The sequence below is a fragment of the Lagenorhynchus albirostris genome, chromosome 18, assembly GCF_949774975.1.
Source record: "Lagenorhynchus albirostris chromosome 18, mLagAlb1.1, whole genome shotgun sequence".
In the NCBI taxonomy this organism is placed as follows: Eukaryota; Metazoa; Chordata; class Mammalia; order Artiodactyla; family Delphinidae; genus Lagenorhynchus; species Lagenorhynchus albirostris.
The window spans coordinates 75588511-75611889 of NC_083112.1; the positions used below are offsets into that span (position 1 = coordinate 75588511).

Here is a 23379-nt window from a genome sequence, read left to right on the forward strand (position 1 = left end):
ATTTTTTTCAAAGCTATAAGGTTGCCTCAGCTCCACTTCATTTAAAAACTCAGAAAATTTCTGAAACATGAATAGATTGCTATGCTTCTTTTAGGAGATAACCTTCCCAAGATAGGCAGTTCTGTAATGACAAGTAATTAGACGTATGACATCAAAAATTCTTTATAGATTTCATAATAATGTTTGAAAATAACAAGTTATGAAATTCATTATTGCCACTGAATGCATCCCATTATGTTTAACAGTATTATGTCAAAATTTGGTGAATGTTTTGTAGGCTATACGTTTGATTAAGGATGATTATTAATTTACTGTTTCAAACATAATTAATGTTTGTTTTCATAAGTTTTATTATTTCCTTCCACTCTGATTCAACTTGCTCAGTACACGTTATCAGAAAAGAAGAATTGTTTTTACAATTTGTTTCAGGTTTTGAAACTAACATGAACCTTACTAGCCGAGATGATCTTGGTACATCAGAAATTGCATCAGAGACCCAAGATAGAAATGCAAATAACCATGGGATTCAATTATCTAATTCACTCTCCAGCGCGATCACTGCCGAAAATGGAAATTCCGTCGCAAACGGTAAGCACTTCGTTACACCCGGAAGTAAGTAGATATACGTTCTAAGTTGTATCAACTTTCTAGGGAGAATGGAATTAAAACAAAAATGAAGTAGGTTTAAAAACTGGAAAAGGTTATAGAGTATGAAATATCACTCTAGGGTGTGTTGTCAACTTATTATTTTCAAGTTAAAGAATTCAAATTGCATTCGGTATTAGTTGACTTTTCAGAGATTTTTATGGAGTATTTGGTCTGTGGAAACCAGTATAAAATGAGACGTATACTGGGCAGAAGGAGGCGATGGATGCACTAACAGTATTTTTAATGAAAAATATATCTTTTTCATTTCTTTTAAAAATTTATTTATTTTTTTAAAATTTTTTATTGCAATATAGTTGATTTATAATGTTGGTTAGTCTCAGGTGTACAGCAAAGTGATTCAGATATATATGTGTGTGTGTATATGTGTATGTATATATATATATGTGTGTGTGTGTGTGTTCTTTTCCCTTATAGACTATTACAAGCAATTGAGTATAGTTTCCCGTGCTATACAATAGGTCTCTGTTGGTTATCTATTTTATATATAGCAGTGTGTATATTTTAATCCCAAACTCCTAATTTATCCCTCCCCCCTCCCCTTTTTCTTTTCATTCCTCAAAAGTGTGAAGGAAAATACTACTGAAGGAATGGTAAACACCACACTGGCTTTAGGTGTTCAATGTGAGTGTATCAGTGAAGGTATCCTGTAGAAATTGGCTTGACTGTGTGTATCCAAACCCTGTCTAATAGTGGCTTAAACAAGTAGCTTATTCCTCCCACACTAGAAGAAGCCCAGGGCGTCTAGTATTGTCTGAAGGGAAAATTCAGACCAATCTTTTCTTGAAGAGACTGAGAAGGTGGGCATGGGATGCAATGAAGGCCAAGCAAAGAAGCCTATATTCTAGGCTTTTCTCTGAAGGACGTTGGGGGCATTCACTGAGTCCACAGGAGGTAGCTGAGAAGCTTGGCTGTGCCTTTTAGGATTGTGGGGACAGGCTGAGTCCAGCACCTGCCAGGGCCCTGGGGTGAAGCCTTGAAGGGTCCATCCGAAGAAAAACCAGGAACCCCAGCTCAGCTATGAGTCTTCTCAATCCCTGGGGCAGGAATGAGGTCCTCCAAGATTGACAGGGCCCACAGGTACCTGGGAGAAAAAAAGTATAATCTATCCCAAAGGACAATTACAGTATTCTAGACTTCAGAATATTCTTACAAACCATTTTTCAAATACCAAGTTCAACACATAATCAAAAAGAACCAGGCACATGAGGACACAAAAGCAGATGAAAATTACAAGCAGAAATAGCAATCCATTGCAGTGTATTATCCATGGGGGTTCAAAAGATTGGAGTTCAAAACCATATACTTTAAAATAAGTATGTTTACTAGGCCTAAGGAGTTAAAAGAATGAGAATCTCAGCAGAAATCAGAAACCATGAGAACGTGTCAAATGGAAATTCTGAAATTGAAAAATGCAGTCATAAAACTAAGTACAATAGAGGATGAGGTTAAAGTCAATTAGACACAGCCATTAAAAAAAATCCTAGGGAAGTGGAAGACAAGTCAGAAAATATCAAGAATGAAACGCAAAGAAGCAGAAGAGTGGAAATTCCAGAAAATGGTTTAGAACCTATATTCCAGTAACATAGTTTAGAGACCTGAAGGATATGCTGAGAACTGTTTTTGGAATTCTGGGAAAGGGAGAGAGAGTCTGTGGGCAAGAGAAAAGATGTGGTGAGAAATGGGAGAGAATTCTCCTCTGTGGGCAAGAGAAAAGATCTGGTGAGAAATGGGAGAGAATTCTCCAACACTGATGAAAGCACTAAGAAACAGGTTTAAGTTGGCAGTTTCTCATAAACATACGCTTTCTATATGACCCAGCAGCCTCCCTCCTGGGTGTTTACCGAAGAGAAATGAAAACAGCGTCCATATAAACACCTGTATGCAAATGTGTATCCTACCTTTATTCATAATCACCTAAAACTGGAAATAAATGAATTGTCCTTCAGTTGGTGACTGGACTGTATTCGTTATTAACTGCTGTGTAAAAATTACCCTCCAGAACTTAGAGGCTGTTGTTTTGTAGTTTCTGTGGGTCAGGAATCTGGATGCAGCTGAGCTGAGTGCCTTTGGTTCAGGGTCCCTCACGAGGAAGGAATCAGCTATCAGTCAAAACTGTAGTCATCTTGAGGCTGGTTGGAAAGATGGTCTGATTTCAACATCACTCACAGGAGCATCTCCACAAGGGAGGCCTCACAACAGGGTGGCTGGCTTCCCCCAGAGCAAGCGGTCCATGGGAAAGCAAGGAAGAGCATCCAGGATGGAAGCCACGCCCACTGCACGGCTGCTCTTGGAGGGGACAGCCAGCACTCCAACCTCATCCAGCTTGTTGGATTCAGGCCATATGTCCAGTCGAATCGTGGGAAGAGGTTACATGAGGTGTGAGTGCCTCTGGGTGGGCCCATCAGGAGCATTTCACAGGCTGACCAGTGCATGGATCAACTCCGCAATAAAAAAGGAGGAACCATTATTACACACGACAAAATGGATGCATCACAAATGCATTGCACTGAGTGAAAAAAGAATCAAAAGACTCTAAGTATGATTGCATTTATATGACATTTGGGAAAAGGCAAACTACAGGGACAGTAAGAGATGAGTAGTTGCCAGAGGCTGGGTGCAGTGGCCAGGGCTGGGCTGTGTAACAAAATGTCACAGGCCGGGTGGCCCGTAAAGGGCAGTGATGTGTTGGCCACAGTTCTGGAGGCTGGAGTCCAAGGTCAGGGTGCCGACACCGATGACAGCCCTCTTGCAGGCTGCAGATTGCCAGCTTCCTGCTTGCCCTCACATGGTGGAAGGAAGGAGCTAGCTCTCTGGGGTCCCTGTTATAAGGGCACTAATCCCATTCATGGAGCCTCCACCACATGACCTAATCACCTCCCAAGGGCTCCACCTCCTAACACCAGAGCACTGGGGGGTAGGGCTTCAACATATGAGTTTTAGGGGGACACAAACATTCAGACCACAGCAGACCACAGAGGGGCATGTGGTGGTATTGACAAACAGGAATGAGTGTGTTCCTATAAATTTATAGGCAGGTGCATAGAATAAAGGTGAATCTCTCTTTCTGTACATGTCACTTTTGTTTAAAAAAAAAAAAAGCCTGAGTAGAATAAATACAAAGAACAATACTCCTAGGCGTATCGTAGTGAGACACTGGTAACCAAGCATGAATCTTAAAAGCAGCCAGAGGTTAAAAAGGAAAAAAAAAGACAAATTACCTTTAAAGAAGCAGTGGAAGTCCAAAGACAATGAAATAACATATTTAACATGCTCAAATAAAGTAACTGCCAATCTAGAATTTTACAAACAGTAAAATACTTCTGTAAGAATGAAGGGAGTTAAGGATATCTTATCAAAACAAAACAAAAACTGAAAGAATTAAACATGGACAGACCCAGAATGCTCAGGTAAAAGAAGGAAAAATGAACAATAAAAAACTAAGTAAAGGTAGGAGGGGGTAAAAATAATATTTACTATTATACACTGATAAATCACATTAACAGGTTATAATTTCAAAGGTAACCACTGAAAGAACAGTAGAGAGGTGTATAATTTCCAAACTATTAGAGTAAAATAGAATAATAAAAAGTCAATCAACCTAGAAGATAGCAAAAGGGGTAGAATAGGAATATCTTCAAGGTACGACAAATTGAAAAGTCTCAGATGGTAGACAAAAAAGCATACATGAAAGTAATTTAAACTCAATTGAATTCCATTAAACTTTAAAAGACTCTTATTTAGTGTAAGTTCACATTAAAAATCAATTAATACAATATTTTAAAGCTTAAAGTTTCTGAAAACATGTAATACATGAGGATGCTGAAAATTTAAATGTGAAGGGATAGAAAAGGAAAAGATATAGCATGCACATATTAAAAACAACAACAGTTCTGTTTGGAAGTTAAAAATTACATTGCTGGGCTTCCCTGGTAGTGCAGAGATTGAGAGTCCACCTGCCGATGCAGGGGACACGGGTTCGTGCCCCGGTCCGGGAGGATCCCACATGCCGCGGAGCGGCTGGGCCCGTGAGCCATGGCCGCTGAGGCTGCGCGTCCGGAGCCTGTGCTCCGCAACGGGAGAGGCCACAACAGTGAGAGGCCCGCGTACCACAAAAAAAAAAAAAAAAAAAATTACATTGCTGAGTAATCAATAGATTCAAGAAAGACAAGAACCTAAGTTACTGAAATATAAAATAAGCAACAAAGTCAAATGTTAATTTTTTGAAAAAAAAATCTTTGAAGCATTAATAAAATTGAGAATTCTCTTTCAAGGGTGATAGAGAAATAAAGTGGACACAAGTAGCCAATTCTGGGATGAAAAAGGGGACCCACCACAGATCTTCCAGAAATTAAAAAAATGATAATGATTATATTATAAACAGCTTTATGCCAAAATAAATTTGTGAATTTAGATGAATACTTTTCTCCAAAAAAATTACAACTAACCCAAAATAGAGAAAAGAAATAGGAGAGCTAAATAGTAATGTAAATGTTAAATTATTGCGTTTGTAAATGAGTACTTTCCTACAAGGAAAACTCTAGGCCCAAATGATTTTTCTGGTAAGTTCTCTCAAAATTCTAAGGATGAAATAATTCCACTGTTATACAGACTCTTCCAGAGAATAAGAATGAAGAAGGAGAAGAAAAAAAATTAAAGCAGAAACCTCTCCCAGCTTGCATAAATAACCACTTAATTTATGACAGAATTGGCATTGGAGGAAGAATAATCAATTGCTGTCCATGTGAGGAACAAAAATGAAACTTGACCCCTACCTTACACTATACACACACAATCCCTGGTAGATTTTAGATCTAAACGTCAAATGTAAAATAAACTTTATAGAAGAAAATATAGAATAATAATTTTTTAACCTCAGAGATGGGAAAAGAAAGGACTTCTTAAACAAATTAAACAGGATACAAAAAAGTGCTAACCATAAAGGAAAAAAAATATATATATATATATACACACACACACATATATATATGTATATGTATGTAATGGGATAAAATATTTTCAACACATTTAACCAACAAAGGGCCATATTCAGAGTTTACTTAAAAACAAACAAAAACTACTGAACAGAAAAACAGAAAGGACAAATGAAAAGGCATGTCAACATTTTTAATGAAGTCCAACTTTATTCGTAATTAGAGAAATGCACATTAAAACCGCCACGTAATCCTACTACAGACCCTATAGAATTTCAGAACTGGCTGACCAGGATGCGGAACTTTGTGAAAGGATCACCAGGAAGGTTAGGGCAGGGATTTCATTCGGAGGAGAAAGAGCCAATACCGATTTGAGAGAGAATGTTGGGAGCTTCTGGGTAACGGACAATGTTCTCTTTCTTGACTTGTGTGGTAGTTACAGTTCCTCACTTTAAAAAAAAAAATGGGAGAGAAAGAGGGAGGGAGGGTATTTCAGAATGGCTGTTAGGTAGCCAGGATGGTGGTACTCCATGGCCGTCAAGAGATTCTGGCTTCACCGTCCTATCTCTGGCTTCCCTCCAGGTCCAAGTAAGGTCGGGGGATGTAGTTTTTCATCTGAGCACGTTGCTCGCCCAAGGATGTTCATTGCTGACCCAAGAATGTTCATTGCTGAATGTTCACTCCTGCCCAGCAGGAGGGGGCGAATGGGTCTTGGGGAAGATCTAGCCAGGCGATTCTCATCACAAGTCGCGCTTTACTTGGAAGGAGTCATGGGGTGGATAGATGATTAGGGCAGCGCTTGTTCAAGCTTAGCATCAAGGACCCCAGGGTAATGCGGGAGTGTTCTGTTGGCACGCAGAAGAAGGATTGTTTTCATCACACACACAGAGAAAAAGCCCCCAAGTGTTTCTGAATGCTTCCCCTCCCCCCATATTAAGCAGGGATTCCATGTAACGATTGGTTGGAAGTATTTGGCTCGTAAGACAGAGGCTTTTTGGTACGATGGGAGGAAATGACACTGGGAAGATACAGAAGGATTTTTAGACCTGCGGTAAAGATTTCTAGGGAAAAGAGCTGCAGTTACCAAGAACAGACAGACGTACCGGTTCCCAGGTTCCCAGAGCATGGGTCTTTCCTAAGTTTTCTCCTCTCTTCTTCAACAACATATTACTATTCATCTGGCGTTTTAATTTTATGCAGGCTACAAAAGCTGTACATGTTTTATGTGACAATTTGGAAAATACAGGAAAGAATAAACAATGAGTAAAACCTACCATTCCTTGTATTACCCAGAAATACCCAAAACGTGTCTAATATTCCACTGTGTAGAATTCTGGTTTTTTTCATACAAGTATATGTGTGTGTTTATATAAGATGTTTGGTTTTGTTTTTATAAAGCTTGAGTTATACTGTACATGTGGTTTTAACAATCTGCTTTTTTCCCTTAGAAATCTCACGTGGTCTATCTCTAGGTCAACAAATGCAGGTCTGCATTGCTTACAGTTGGCTGTTAATTGTACAGGATGCATAGCATCTCATCAGATAGGACGAACATGATTTAAAATAACCCAGCCCTATTTGTTGCATGTTAGAATTACCTCCTGATTTTCTATCCTTAAAATAAAACTGAGTGTTTATGATGGATTACTCCAACTTGATTAAAATAGACATTTTGTAAAACTTTCCATGTTAATGTGTCACGTTCAGATTTATGTGTGTGTGTATGTTTAGATGGAAATATGGAGATATGATCTTTCTTTTAAAACCATTGCTTTCTGAAATCTCTGATGATAACCCTTTACAAAAAGGATAACAAAAACATTGTATACCCTTATACTGAAATTCAATATTCTTAAAATAATAACAATGGAATTTGAGTGATAGCAGTAAGTCAACAAGTATGTGATAAGAGAATATTTCACGAAGGTTGCATATATCTAGTAAGAAGGTAATTAATTCATTTTTTATTTCCAATTTTGGAGTATTTAATGATAGCTGCTAAACAAAAAGGGAATTTAAAATGTATTGGATGATCAAAACTGAATGCAAAAACATTTAAAAAGGTAACATATATCCTTTCATTTTTATTAAATTTTTACTCCCCGCCATCCTCCCTAGCTCACCTTGGGTGATCTTATTCTACCACAAGGAAAGAGAAAATAGGCACTCCCCTTTACCAAAATATTTAATTTGTCTGTGTTTTGAGTCAAAAGCCAAAAGCTATGGCTTGGTAAATGGTCCTAGAAAACTTAACACAAAAAACTCTGAGTCTTACTCTAAAAATCAAAATAACCCCCAAAACCAACAGAACAAACCAAAAAACTCTCTAGACCAAATGGAAATTTTTGTGGAGTATGTTGCCTGAAATTAATCATATAAAATTCAATATTTAGGAATATCAGGCTTCAACACTTCAGTATGTAACTGATAGCGTATGTTCAAACCCTGAAACAGAGATTTACACGTTATCCCTTAAATGCTCATAGAGACCAGATTTTAAAATAGAGCTAGTTCTGCGTTGTTGTTCACTGAAGATCACTTGAAAATCTCGAGTTATGTGCACAAAAGGAAAATTATTTCAATTGGGATTTCAGTCTTTCAAAGCAACATGACATGTTTATTTTGATGTACCTGTGAGGACACCATGAGCTTCTGGGCTCCTGAAACCTTCAAATGCTGGTGCAATGCTTGGGTATCCAGGCAGGCACTCAGTAACAGCATTTACTGACTGGGATCATGTTGCCTATTTCATAAGAACCAGTAAGTCCTATGCCGGGACCAGAGTCAGAAAACCTCTCCTGGTCGGTATGCTAAAAACTGATCAGATGTTATATATGTACAGCACATGATATATACATGGTCATTATAACTCAAATCGGTTAGTCGTACTGGTTCCCAATTCACAGCGTATAGTCAATATGCTTACTAAATAAAGGCACGAGATGGGAATAAATGTTTAAAATAACTTGAAGTTTTCATGGAGTCAGAAGTAGTGTTATTTTCAAGGAAACGATTTCTCTGGAATGCCAGTATCTGCATGCTACCTCTGCTTCCCAGAAATAATTATCTGTTTGTTCATTTGCTGAAATATAGTTATGTGTGGGTAATTATAGCTATCACTTACTTTAATTGCCATCCTTTTACTGATGCGAACACAGACTTAGATCTTTTTTTGTATATTTAATTATTCCCTGGACTTGTGGTTATTTATCATTAGATTAGAGAACAGTTTTTAGTTGCTAGAACGTTGTAGTTATAGCAAACAAAATATTGTGAATCTAAAGATGTTTAGTGGGGAAATAAGGATATGACAAATTCTATCTAGGCCATTTTTATGTTCAGTATGATTTTCTTTCTTGCTGCGTGATGACTACACATTTTATGGCTGGGACTCAGAAAAAATGACAATTAAAGAATACAGTCATTACATTTGATTTTCCATTTACCATTCTCTGAAGATTGTCTTTCTTTATTTGTGCTGTGTTTATCCTCGGTGCATTGTAAGGATAATCTATGGTGATAAAGTACTGGGTGAGGCCATTTACCAGACCAGAAGCTCTGCATTCTTATAGACTCCAAGGCCACATTGAACCTAGTGCTATTGAACCAAACCACATCGACTCTGGGAACTTTGGAGAATGGCTTTTTTCACTCATGCTCAAGAAAGATCCAGACCCCTAGCGAAGGAGCCCTTGGTTAGAATCCATGAAATGTATTCAAATATAGGTTTTACAACCTCATCTTTTTTATAGGAACTGTATAGATTCTCTGGAATTCGTACTGCTTTCTGATTCAGAGCCAAACCTCCAGGGGAAGCAAGTCTTCACTTGACAATCTAGAATCTGGTGCAATGATCTATTTTGAGCAGCAGAACGTAGGTTTGTCAAGAAAGCAAGCTCCTCAGGCATTCAGAAAGCCCTGCTCCACTCCTCCGTTTCATTAAAGATACTTTGAAGTCATATTGAATAATTTCTAATTTGGACTTCATTTAATTCAGTGTCCTCCACTGTAGTTGAGAAGTCGGGTTGAAAATGGCGGATGGAACTGCTGACTCTGCCATTTCCTAGCAGTGTCGCGCGGCTCCTCTCCGCCTGGGCTCGGACCCAGGGCTGATGCACGCTAACTCCATGACCCTGAGAAAATGACTTAACCTCTCCAATTCTCAGTTTTCTCAGCTTAAAAATGGGGACAATCAAAGGACCTGCCCTGTGGGATTGTTATGAGGATTTAGTATCAGTACGATGATGCTAGCTAAAATTAGCTCTCAATAAATATTACCTATACACAGATACCATAAAAGTCTTCGATATTTTAGAGCTAGAAGATCCCTGAGGATTTATCCAATAAAAACTAGAATTATGTACATGACATAGATGAGGTGTAAGGCAGTGAATTAATTCCTCCAAGACCACACAGGCTATAATACTAGAATCAATGCCTTATAACTTGTTTACACATAGACCCAAGTACCCACGTGTGTATAGTCAAACACGCAGGTCATTTTGATGGTCTACACTGGTGTTCAGACATTATGATTCGGAGCCTCTGACATGAATGGAAGTCGGGGTATGTGGGTAGAGTTCAAGGGAAGGGAAGCACACTGTTGCTGCCGCAGAAAGAGTACATGGAAGGAGGGGCGTAGAACTGTGTTTGCTGGGAATTATTGCCCCAGAGTCTGGTCTGGGAGAGGGCTGTGCCCTGAGAGAACTAGAGCAGGTTTATAAGTATGTGTGAGAAATGGTTCTGTGATGGAGATCCCACTTCCGATGGAAGTCAACAAATAAGGGGCTTCAGATGAACCTTGAATGTGCTGCCAGCACCAATCAGGGGTCTTCAACCCCGTGGGAAAGCACAGTGGGATTCTCTACCCCAAGGCTCTGGGGTTCTTCTGATGCCTCTGTGTAACAATGTCCCTTAGCTACATGAGGGACACGTGTTCAAGAATTTACAGGTGAAATAATATAATTTCTGTAATTTTTTAAAAAGATAATGAGAAGTAGATGAAACAAGACTGAAATACTGAAAATCCTGAAGCTTGGTGTTGGGTCCATGGAGTTTCACTCCATATTCCCTTTGCTTTTATATGTACGAAATTTCTGTAATAAAGTCTTGAGATATTTGTTGTCTTGATAGATAAGATGGGTTAATTATTGTAGTTTTATGTGCACTTCTTGGAATACTTAATGAAAATAAACTTATTAGTTAGTGCACTTAAAGTCTCTCATTTTCTGTACAGAGCCTTTGCCCATATTTTAAAATATGAAAGTAGGTCCTTTATTTTAACTTGTAGGATGTTTTAAGAATAATAGAGCCTTTTATTTGGTGTATTTAAATGTTCTATGTTGTTCTTTTTTAATTTGCAATTTACTTTTTTGATATTTTTAAAGTGTATTTATTTTTAAGGTTCGAATAGAAGTATTGATACATTTTCTTTTCCTTCATGGCGTGTGTCTTTGGTGCCATTTTTAGATCATTTGCCTTTAAAAAGTACTGCTTCTAATATGGCAACAAAATAAAAGGTTTTGTTGGCCAAAAAAGAAACCCTGCCTTTTCTAATCTCCTTTGCACCTTCAGTGCTTCCAGCTATTTCTTTGCGCCTCCGGGTTCACACTCCCATGCGTATTCGCCATAACCGGGCTTTCTCACCTCCCTGCTATGACCTTCAGGGTCAGTGCTGCCCCAGAGTCATCTTCCCCTGGAGCCCCCTCACCTCCTGCATCACCAAGAGGAAATGACATTCCCAGAATTTCTCCAGTGCCCCTTTCTTCTCTGTCACTCTCTCTCTGTCACCACCCAACCTTCCATCCCCACCCCCGACACTGACTCTATCTGTCCTGACCCTTCTTTAGTCGACAGGTAAGAGATGCCTTTGCACCCACCACTTCGGTACCCTGGTGCTACAGCCCTTCTCAGAAATCTACAGTGCTACCCATTGCCTTCAAATATCGCCAGATTCTGTGAAGTGTTAGGTGACGCCTTTAATTTCTGGACTACACCCTCCAGGTCCCCTACTTCGGCCATCTTACAGGCCACCCCCAGGACGTGGGGACATCTCGTGTTCCATGTTACGATGCTTCAGCGCTTCCGTTCCCTTGGCCAGGCTGACCTTCCTCAACCTCGCTCACCTTTCAAAATCCTCCCCATCCTGGAAGGTCCACAGCCTTTGGCATCTCCACCGTCACTCTTCCTCTAATCCCTCACCCAGAGTGAATCCCTGCTTTCTCCAGATCCATCTCAACGCCACCTGTGCCCTGTGGAACCCTTAAGTCATTCTGTTGTGTATTCTGCTTAAGAAGCATTACCGTGAAGATTTGAGATCCTCGGAGGCAGACCTTTTCTTGAGTCTTGGCGCATTTCCCAGCGCCTTGTTCAGAGGGTGACCTAGATATTCCCTAACTTTATTTAGTTGACACTGTGTAGAGCAGTTCATGCTAATGACTTGGCTCTGAGTTTGGATCTGCACTAAGCTGACTTTCTGTTCGGATTCAGCGAGCAATCTTCTAATTGATCATTTCGTTTTAAAAAACGGATCACAGCACTCTTCTCCTTCCCCAGGTTCCTAGTCTCTGTAAGACGTCCAGTGAACCGGATTCTCTAGCAGCAGACATTTGTCTTGCTTGTCAATGGGCCCTTCATCCCCATCTCCCATGAATCCCAAACTCTTAGCTTTGCCCTGCTACCTGGACATACATTTTATTGTGACTATGCTTATCTAGTTGCCTGGAACGCAACCTGTGTGTGATCTTGGATTTCCACCCACCCTTCCTCTGTATTGATTCCGATCACTCTAACACTCACTGCTTGATTGGACCCTTCCCCACACCTGCTACCCGGGTCTCGATACAGTATTCCCCTGGGCAACTTTAGACATTGCTATTACTTTTGACCAAGACCCAGTCCCCCCATGACCACCCATCCGTATGTCTATCACTTCCTAGATACTGGCTCTCTCCTGCCCAGTCTCAATGAACTAACCCTTCCACGCCAAGGTATTTGTATATATATCAAGATCAACTGGGAAGACTTCTTATGTGTTAACAGGATGACGTGGACTTCTCTGCAGAACTAACTCTCTAACTGGAAAACTATGAGTGGTTTTCTAATGATGTTTAAATCAGGAATCCTGTACATGTTTAATCCGTTATACCATACTGGTTAATTACGATTTCAGAGGAGAGGAGCAATCACTTCAGAATCTAAAGTTGTCTAGGTTGAACTTTCCTTGGACAGTTGTTACTCTTTAGTCCATTCATTTTTATCAGTAAGTCACCTGATTGATCCCTCTCTCAGAGTGCTTCTCAGCCAGGGATGATTTTGCCTCCCGGGGGATATTTGGCAATGTCTGGGGACGGTTTTGGTTGCCACAACTGAGTAGGAGATGCACAGGACAGACCCCCAGCAGAGAATTACACAGCCCAAAACGTCAGCCAGGCTGACGATGGAAAACCCTGCTTGGGTCACGAGGGATAATTACTACAACCTTTTGGAGCCTTGAGGGTACTTCTGTATCGTGGGAGATATAAGTTGCCTCAGACCCGCCACTGAGCCTATAGGGTTGGTTATGTATTGGTCTGTTGTGATCGGGCAGCTACCCTGACCTTTTCTGCGTGGAATTTCACCCAATCTCCTCCTTTCCTTTGGGTGCAGAATGAACGATAGTCAATACAATTCATCTGACACGTAGACTTGATGGTGTCTTATCTTATCTGTCTTCCATCCCTTCTCAGCCACCCTGCTACCCCACAAATGGGAAGCAAACTGTCACCCCAGGGACCCATTTACCCTTCGTTGCCCACAGGCTTCTCTTTCCCCATCTGTGTTTCATCAGACTATTTGCAGCCTCTAGAAAAGTTTTCCTTCTCCCCTCCAGTACTTCTTTGCCCACGTCTGTGCTATTATGACATATTTCTTCATGATCATTTCAGCTTTTTTTGTCAGTATATTTCCTCTTTGATTAGATGGAACTCCAGCAATACCTGGTATTACCATGCTGCCTTGGGAAATTTATTTTTCAATGAGTGTTTACGGACCTTCATTTCAATCCGTGAAATGTCACCATTTTAATTTGTTCAGTAAGTACACGACTTACTTTATTTGGGGAAAGAACACACAACTTAACGGCTATTTTGTGTTGACCTCCATAGGTTTACCTGAAGACGATGGATTCTCCAGGTTGTCTGGGAGTGGGACCTCCTCCCTTCAGAGACATAGAGAGAGTCACACCACTCAGGTAATGACCCCTCAATGCTTACCTTTGCTATGGTAATTGATGTTAAATGCCTACAAGAGATTCACGAAGGTGTGACCAAGAGTGTTTGTTCTTATTGGACTAGGGAACACAGTTATTTTCAACTCTGCTGTAAGTTTCTTCACCTCAACATTCTCTTTCCCTTTGTATCAGGTGACTGCTCTCTATTTTCTGCTGGTTTCAAAAAAAGAAGAACATTCAAAACAAATAAAAATTAATAGATGGTTTCATATGAACTGTTCTGACATAATTTATGTAGTGGCATTTTAAAGTCACTGTCAGGTGAAGGGTATATTTCATCTGCTGAATGGCATCAGTATTTCCTGCATTGGACCTCAGCTGAAATAGGAAGGCTGTAAGTGAGGACAACATGGAAAGAAAATGCTTGAAGTCCCTGTGGTTTCATGGCCATTATCTCTCAGTTTCCACCTCAAATTCCATGTAATCCAAATTCATTTGTAAACTATCATATGATCAGAACACTGCAAAATCAAAATGAGATTGCAGTTCACAAAACTGTTCTGATGTGCTTCAGTAATTTCACGTGTATGCGCAATGTGTTTGGCCTCAAAAATTTTGCCAAAATAAAGAGGATTGTCACTTTAAAATAAACTCTGGTGTTTGTAGAAAGAATAAAGGATTCATATCAATAGTTTAGTGTCCTTTTTATGTTGAGTTTTAAAATACTGCCTTCAATAAGTATCTTCAAAAAATATGACTTTGCTTTGAAGGTGGTACACAACCAACAATGTATCAAAGATTTTATTATCAATATATTAAAGATTATTGCTTTAGCAGCAAGATTATTTTTTATGAAGTTACAGCACAACTTTTGCTTTGTCAAATATCTACATTAAAATCGTTTAAAAACTCAGTCAAGTATTCAGATGTTTTCATGAAACCAATTATCCAGCCAAAGATCTTTTTTCATCTGAACATTTGACATCATATAGGCACGGTTATCTTATCAGCTGAGATTTTTAAAATAACACTGATGAGCTAGTGGGAAAAATCAATAATTTAATCTTAAAAATAAATCTTACAGTAGACAATATGCTGAAATCACTTACGCTGATATATAGGCATTGAAATAGAAAAAAAAGTACTGATTGCTTGCAATAATAGATTGTCCTAATCTCCCCTCTGTTCCTTAGAGATGCATTTACTTTACCTTGTAAGCATTACAGCTGCTTTATCTATGATAATTCACGGGAGAACCTGCTTGTAGAGAACATTGGCTTGATTTTTATTATAGGACCGTCTCCTATACGTTAGAGCACAGTGATAGATACAGCCTTTCCAGGGTTCATAGAGAAAAGGGTTAATTTTGAAAGAAGGTGCATAAAATAGGCATCTCTGGAACTTTCCCTCTGATCTTTCATGGATTTGGCTAAGATGCAAAGAGAGATGGGAAAGACCACCGGGAATAATTTTCCATTCCCAGTTTTCAATAAGGGCTTGTTTTCAAATGCAAACAATCTCCAGTTATCTCACAGGGCATATTTTCAAGGAAATGGAAAACCAGGCTCATTTTCTTCCATGCCTGGTGTGGGCATTCTCCTGGCAGGACACACGTGTCAGTGTTGGGGACCTATAACAGTTATGTGGAACTATGCCTTGAATGGCCACACATCTCTCAGCATAAATGCTTCTTGTATGACATTTATATAGTAAATATGGACACATACAGGCATATTGAATTCTAGACTTTCTAGTAATGCTACTAAATAAGAATTCTATAAAATCAGCCCTGAACTGATTGGGCATGTAGCAATAAAATTAAATGTTGACTAAAAATTGAATTCCTATTTGAGGATATCTATGTTTTAATTAGCATCATCAGTGATTTTAATGAAATCCCTTTAAGGAAGATAAAATGTCTGGGTGTTACTGTAGATAAAGAAAACAAGAAATAGATTTAGTAATTTGTCAGAGGTCATAGGGAAAATGCAGTGTCCACAGTTTGAATGGATGTCAAGATCCTATGTCTTGTTTCTGAAAGTGAGCTTACCATGACATTAAAAGCAATGGAGGAGTCATCCAACTTTTACATAAAATTTAAAGAAGTTTTGGTCAAGGTGAAAATCTTAAGTAATTGTAGTGGACATTTGTGGTTTGTATTCTTAGCTGCTGGCCACATATTTAAGTTTCTGGCCTACCACCATGATAATATAAGGAGAGAGATTTCACCTTCCTCCCTTCCTTTGAGAGCTGGATAAATGCATGTGAGATGGGCTCTGTCTATCCACCATGGGTTATGGGTTGAGAGACATACGATGGAAGGGACGAGGATAGATGTCGCCATGGGGGTGTCATCTGGCCACAGTGGTTCCCTCCAGTGGCCAAAGATGTTAGCCTGTGTCTGTGACCGCCGGTCACCGCGTTCACCTTGGGTGCAGCCCATGTGCCAAACCTGTCCTTAACTTCACGTCCAATTATTTTGCTTTCCAATAAATCTCCTACCTGTTAGAGTTAGTTTCTGTTGCTTGCAAAGAAGAATTTTGACTGACACACTAATCTGATTTTATTGTTATTATCTATAAAAGTTACTTTATATCAAAGGGTTTTTTTTTAATTTTATTTTTTATTCTCTATTTTTTTAAATTGAAGTATAGTCGATTTACAATGTTATGCTAATTTCTGCTGTACAGTAAAATGACTCAGCTATACATATATATGCATTCCTTTTTTTATTTTCTTTTCCATTATGGTTTATCACAGGATATTGAATATAGTTCCCTGTGCCATACAGTAGGACCTTGTTGTTTATTCATTCTAAATGGAATAGTTTGCATCTACTAACCCCAAACTCCCAGTCCATCCCCCTCTCCCTCCGCTCCTCCCCACTGGCCACGGCAAGTCTGTTTTCTATATCTGTGAGTCTCTTTCTGTTTTGTAGATAGGTTCACTTGTGCCATAGTTTAGATTCCACATAAAAGTGATATCATATGGTGTTTGTCTTTCCCTTTCTGACTTACTTCACTCAGTATGATCATCCCTAGTTGCATCCATGCTGCTGCAGATGGCATTATTTTGTTCTTTTTCATGGTTGAGTAGTATTCCATTGTATACATGTACCACATCTTCTTTATCCATTCATCTTTCAAGTTTTACATAGAGTGTGCATTATTCTTAATGTAAATGTAAACAATTTTCTAATAGGGGTAGCACCTCCACAAATAGCTTCTTTTCTCAAGGTACAGAATATAGAAAATGTAGTTTATGTTCTATTCCATCGTATTTTTAAACTCAATTTGCAAACTGTAAGGACTTTATGTAAAAGTAGTAAAAATCAATTTTGCTTAAAATATTTGGAACTAGTAGAAGCTGAGACACTAGCCGGATCGAGTATGTGGCTGTGATCATTTATGCTCCTTATGTAGAAGGCTTGGTAGGTCCAGGCTGTGAACCGAGGCGAACTCTTCATGTCCTTCTGCACCCCAGGGCACAGGTAAACCAGCAGTGAAGGTGTGACGTCGTGGAATCCCACATCCTAGTCCTGAAGGGGGGCTTTGTGGCATTTCCCAGTTCTCAACACTGGAATTGCAGAGGTTGAGGAAGCCACTTCATGTTGGGTTTTGAATTAGACAGTGTTTATAAAAATACCATGCCGTTTATCTACTTGCCGTTTTGTAACATGTGAAATCATTGTTTTTTAAATTTATACCATTTGGCATGATGCAGTCCCTTAGAGGTAAGTCAGTGGGGAGAAGAGACTCAGCACTGAATGAAATACTGAGAACACACCCACCAGCCTAGAGGGACCTGTTCGTGTTTGTGCTGAGACTGCAATGCTGACTCAGGGGGCCAGGTAACCTGACACAGGGAGCCCACGGATTATAAATAGAGCGAAAGCCTGAGCAGAGCAGAAGAGGGCAGGCCGGAAGGCAGGAGGGCAGCAGAGAGGATGGATGAAATAAAGCGCTCAGTGCTTGCCCTCGGCATAAAATCGCTATTTACACATCTGTTTAGGGGTCCACACTTGACATTGAAAAATGAGATTACTTTTTACTTGAGCATAGTTAATTTGTATTTACATTCTCATTTTAACTTTACCAGGTTTCACTTCCTGACATTTTATTCCTCTCATCTATCTGTTCTGCCCAGTAATATTGTGTGGTTTACAATCTTCGATCTTCATTGTGGCCATTCATTGTATTTCTTGCCAAACTTTTTTTAATATTCTTTGGCTTTTTAAAAGAGCAGTAAAAGTTGTTCTTCATATCTGTAATATTCAAATATTCAATGTAAGAAATCATGGATGGTTTCTGATAAAATAGTGGCAATCCAGGGCCTGAGAGCTTAATAAATATCTACTCCCTTCCGTCACAGCCGCCAGTGAAAGCCCTAACAGAATCAATATGCAGTCGATCCACACCAAGAAGCGAATTGTTATGTGGTTTGTTTTACTGAACCATCAAAGGAGCCTTTTTGTAATGTCACATATCAAAGAAATGAAGAGTTTGCAGAGCACTCAATAAACCCAGTGCCTTCTTTCTGTATTCATTTTATTTGTCACATGGACTGCTTGAACTATATTGTGGCATGGAAAAGAAACCGTGTGTTAGATAAAATAACAAAATGTAGACACTTTTCCTTTCATGTTAAGGGGGTAATTCTAAAACACATGATGGGGAATAGAAATTAGATAACCCTTTCCAAAGGAAATATGTGTATTTCACTTGTAAGCTACAAACCGAAGGAGATCTATCATAGAAAGCTCTTCCCACAGCTGAGGTTTCGGGAAATCAGTATGCACCACTCGTGACTTCCATATTATGGGCAAGCAATGAAGGCAGTAAATTAATTTTATGGTTAAGAGTTAAATGGCCGTGTTTTCAACAGGAAAGGGACATGTCCTGTATAGATATATAGAAGCTTGGAAAATAACACAGACAAATCCTATAGTTTGTATTTTTTCCTTCATAGAATTGCACCGTATGTGTATCCTAAATGTATTTAAATGCAGAACGTTTTTCCAGTGACGACAATGACTATTATCAATGAGGAAAAATCAATTTTAAGAAATATGAAAGGAACGAGAATGCAGAATTGTGACTATGTGTTTTTTGTTTGTTTGTTTTGTTGAAGTATACATGGTGACTATGTTTTTAAAAAGGAGAAGGGTCTTGTGATATCTCTGCAGGCTGAGGTCAGGGGAGCACTCCAGGTGGGGAAGGAGCAAAGACCCTGGACAGGAGCCGGCCTGGATCGCAAGATGGCCAGCGTGGCTGGAATGGAGTAACTCCATTCTGCAATATGGCTAGATGTCTCCTTGAAGAGCAGTAGAAATTACCATTAGCTATAAGTGTTAACTCTAGAAAAAGGGAACTTTGAAGTCATAAACGACAGCAAGAGGCTAAATGTAAAATCCCAGTTATGACTGTATTGCCTTGTCTTTCTTCAAAACCATTAACCAGGTTTGCCTTTTTTATAAGTGGAAAATATAAGACAAATAGCTCTGTTCCTGCTCCAGATACAGAGAACTGGAAGATTGATACCTGGGAACCGGGGCCCCAGAGTTTCTGACTTATTAAGTGTACTACTCTGTACATTAATGGGGCCTGACAACTTTGAAAGAAAAATTTAGGCTAAAGGAACAGAAAGTTTTCCATGGTGCTGAAATGTAATCTAGCCAACCTTGGTAAAGGAATGTATTTTATGACCTTAGTAGACCTCCAAGACCTGATTTTTCTCTGATTTCTATGATTACACTATTATTTGAAACTGTCATTTCTGACAGAGTCAGAAATAGGTTCTAAAACAGATGAACTATGATATTGGGAGAAGTGTCATAAAGTCAATGACATAAAAAGCCTAGATTTTGAAGCCCAAGTGGATTTAAATTAATTGTATACACTTGCAGGTGATTTTTAATATCTATTTTGGGAAAGGAGTCTTGATTAAAAAGATCTGCTCTTGTATGTTGCCTACTTTGGCAGAATCTTGTCAATTTTCCTTTCTAATGCTTCCTGACATCTCTTTTCCTTTCTCTATTTTCTCTAGCACTTGTACCCGCATGATTTGCAATGACTGTGTCTTAAAGACACAGTCATTGACCCCTAGGCACCACCCCTGGCAGACACAGTGCCCACCAAATCCATTTCTTTGGAAGCGCCTAGCTAGACTATGTTTCCCAGCATGCTTTTGATTGGGAGTGGTCATGTGACTGAGATACAGCCAATGGAGCAGGAGTACTGATGTGAGCTCCCTCCAGCCTTGGCCCGTGCAAACCTCCCTTGGACTGTGAGTGCTTTATGCCCTTTCCCATCCAAAAGCTGGATACACAATACTCCAAGACCCAGGAAGATGCAGAGTACATTTGTGACTACGTGGAGGTCATCCATCCACTGATCAGAGACACCCATTTTAGCCTTAACATGAACAAGGCTAAAATGGGTGGATTTTGTGTCAATCCACTGGTATTTGTGGTTTGCCTGTTACAGCATCTTGGGTAATGTAAACTGGTACCCTTTCTCATTTATTTGGCCTAATGTTTCAGGGGTTGCTACTGAGCATTATTTATAGTCCTTAATTCACTAAGTTTAGCCTCCATTATTATTTAGCAATCTTTATTCTTTAAGGTGGTAAAAATCATGCCTGTTCATGTCTTCTGATGATAGGATTATTGGAATGTTGCTTATCAGACATTTTAATACAAAATAATGATCACTGGTGCTCCCACCGAGTCATAAATATGTAAAAGCAAAGCTTGTATTTCTTAACAACTGGTCACACAGAAATCCCTCCAAATCAATAGAATTTATTTTACTCAGGGATAAAGTGAGACCCCTATAATAAACTGGGCCTCCTGGAGAAATTGTCTAATACTCTTAGGACCTATTTGTGCACTTAATGATTAGAAGGAATTGCCTCTCTTATCTCTCATTCTCAGTGGCTCTAACTGGTAACTAAACTTAGGTGGCTCTAACTGGTAACTAAACTTCGGAGGGAGACTCAAGGTTGAGGACAGAGAAGATGTTTCCCCCATGCTAAACTATGCCCCTTTCTTAAATATAGTTGATTTTTAAAATCCATTTGGATTGGGCTAATAGTTTTATTAGCATTCAGTTTCACGAAGTGGTTTTCCTCATTCTTCTTTAATTATATTTAATACCATAACACAGATTGTGATTGTTTCCGGAAATAAGTATTTTGAGGAATGAATAAGTTAACAGGTAAACTGTGCCCTACACAGCAATGCCAGTGAAGATACTGGCCATTTGGACAGTGAGGTTAAGTATCCTTGGACTTGGACCCTCCATCCTCTGGAGGCTGTGGAGTGCTTATCTGCCATGGTCGTGACCCTTGCTTTCCTCACTTTCATACCTATGTCTTATCTCCTTTCTGACTTATTCACATCTGCATGACTAGTTCAAAGCTAACTCTCAAGTTGTATACCACGTGGCACAGTGTTTTCTCTCTCTTTTGTTTTTCGGTCATTGTCGATGTAGACGTGAACAAAAGTGTGGACACCATTCCTTATCCCACTCGACCCAAGTTGCCTTTCTTCTTTGTGTGTCCAACTCATCCTTTTAGTCCAAAACAAATCCCACAGCCCAACAGAAATCTCTTGGCCGTACTGGCTTTGAAATGAGTCATGTCTCCTCTGTATCCCAACAACAGTCATTGCGTCTGTAATTTATTAATCAGTTAATGCTGTGCTTCCTCATGAAGTTTTTGTGCTGACGTCCTGTTTAAGCTTGTTTGTTCATCTGACTCTTTACGTTTTTATGTCCTGTTGCTCATACTCAGATGAAAGCCTCTTGAGGGAGCAGGTCACACCGCGCGATTCTAAGTCCCATGGACCCCATCATGGCGCTTTCTGTCTCATAATCATTGAAAGCACGTGTGTTCATTGATTAGCAGACAAGAAAAACTTCTTGGAAGTCAACGTGATTAAGAAGGTCGACTAAACTCAATGTACTTGGGTTTGAATCCAGACTCTACCACTGACTAGCCAAGTGAGTTTGGGCTTTAAAGATGAATTTCAGCATCTATGAAAAGAGGCTAATAATCCTTAACCTGCTTATTTCACATGGTTATGAGATTTTACTAGAATAACCTGTGACAATGCTTTAAGAATATGAAACAAGATCATGAAGGTGATGCTTGAAATGGGCTCTGGAAACCTTCGAGCTTTCTGTATCTGGGCATACAAGCTGGGACTGTTACAGAGAAGATAAATAGAATTACAGAGTGTGTTCTGGGTACATCTGATTGAATTGACGTATAGAGTTTATGTGAGGGTGAGTGATGATGAAGCTGGAATAATTAGTGTGGTCAGAAAATACAGGGTTTTCTGTAACATGCTAAGGTGTGTGGACTTGACTCTTTAGGCTAGAGCAAGGCAGCAGCATTGAAGATTTTTGAACAAGCAAATTTTATAAACAGACTTATTCTTTAGAGACAGAAAATCTAGTAGATTATTTGTCCTTAATAATACCTCCTGGTATTTGCAGTGAGCCTCCCATATAATCCCAAGAAAAATACTTTTAAAGGAATTGTAATACTCTTACTTTCTATGTTTCCGTTATAATAGATTTATATTTTTCCATGTATTCTCTGTATTTGAACCCATTAATGTAATATGTCATTACTATAAATGTACTCTAAATATATGCTATTAGTTTTTGCTACAATCTTCTAGTCACTAATACTGGTACTGCCATGTTTTTAAGTGAATTGAGGTAAGAGACCAGAACTCATACAAAATCCATATCCTGAAATGTCACAAATTAATTGTCGTGTGATGCACAATCATGAATTTCTATTTTATAACTTTCCATCGGTAGGAAGAAACATGCATCCACTCATCAGATTCGATTTTTATTCTTAGCTATGGACTTAAAATCAGCTCAAAATGCAAATAGCTGTCCATTTAAATTATATTAAATGTGCTCCAATATAATATTACTTATTATAAAAATAAAGGACGGTGGTTAATTTTTTTTAAAGAAATCAACTTGCACAGATAAGGTGAAAAAATTAAAATCCTCTCTTCCTTCCCTCACTGCCTGTTGTCCAGATATACTCTTGTTTCCAATAGAACCTGTTCCTTTTAAGGGATATTTTCCCTTTTTTAACCCGTAGGCGAAAAAGGAGACAAAATAGCAAGAAAGAACTTAATTGGATTGCTGTCTAAATGACTATTTCTGAATTAAGAGGGATCAACTGTCTTCTGCCTAAACCAGAAATGCTGTTTTGCTCTCAGATCATTTTCTTGATTTTTTTTTTTCTAAAAATACACAACCCTTTAATCAGAGACTTTTTGAATCAAATTTCATTTTAAGCCATGTCATTGGGATCTATTTAGGTAAACTTCGGTTTTATAGACTGATTTTCAAATTTCATTTTTTAATGCTTTTCCTCCAACATGTTGTTAGCATGAGTGGAAATGGAATTTGCATTTGAAACACTGATATTCACTATTCAGTCAGCCAAGAGGCTGTCTTCTTTTAATTTCCATAAATGTCAGTAAATGCCTCTTTTCACCTTTGGGTGAATAGTCAATAGAAAAATCAATGCTGT

General features: G+C 38.9%; 1 protein-coding gene across 1 annotated transcript in view; it reads left to right on the forward strand.

Annotated features, from left to right (window-relative positions):
* MYO16 (myosin XVI) overlaps positions 1-23379 on the forward strand; it is a 427643-nt gene that overhangs the window by 394514 nt on the left and 9750 nt on the right. Inside the window, exons 33-34 of the mRNA XM_060128880.1 lie at positions 430-588; positions 13745-13830. Of these exons, the coding sequence (XP_059984863.1) occupies positions 430-588; positions 13745-13830 (245 nt within the window). The remainder of the gene's footprint in view (positions 1-429; positions 589-13744; positions 13831-23379) is intronic.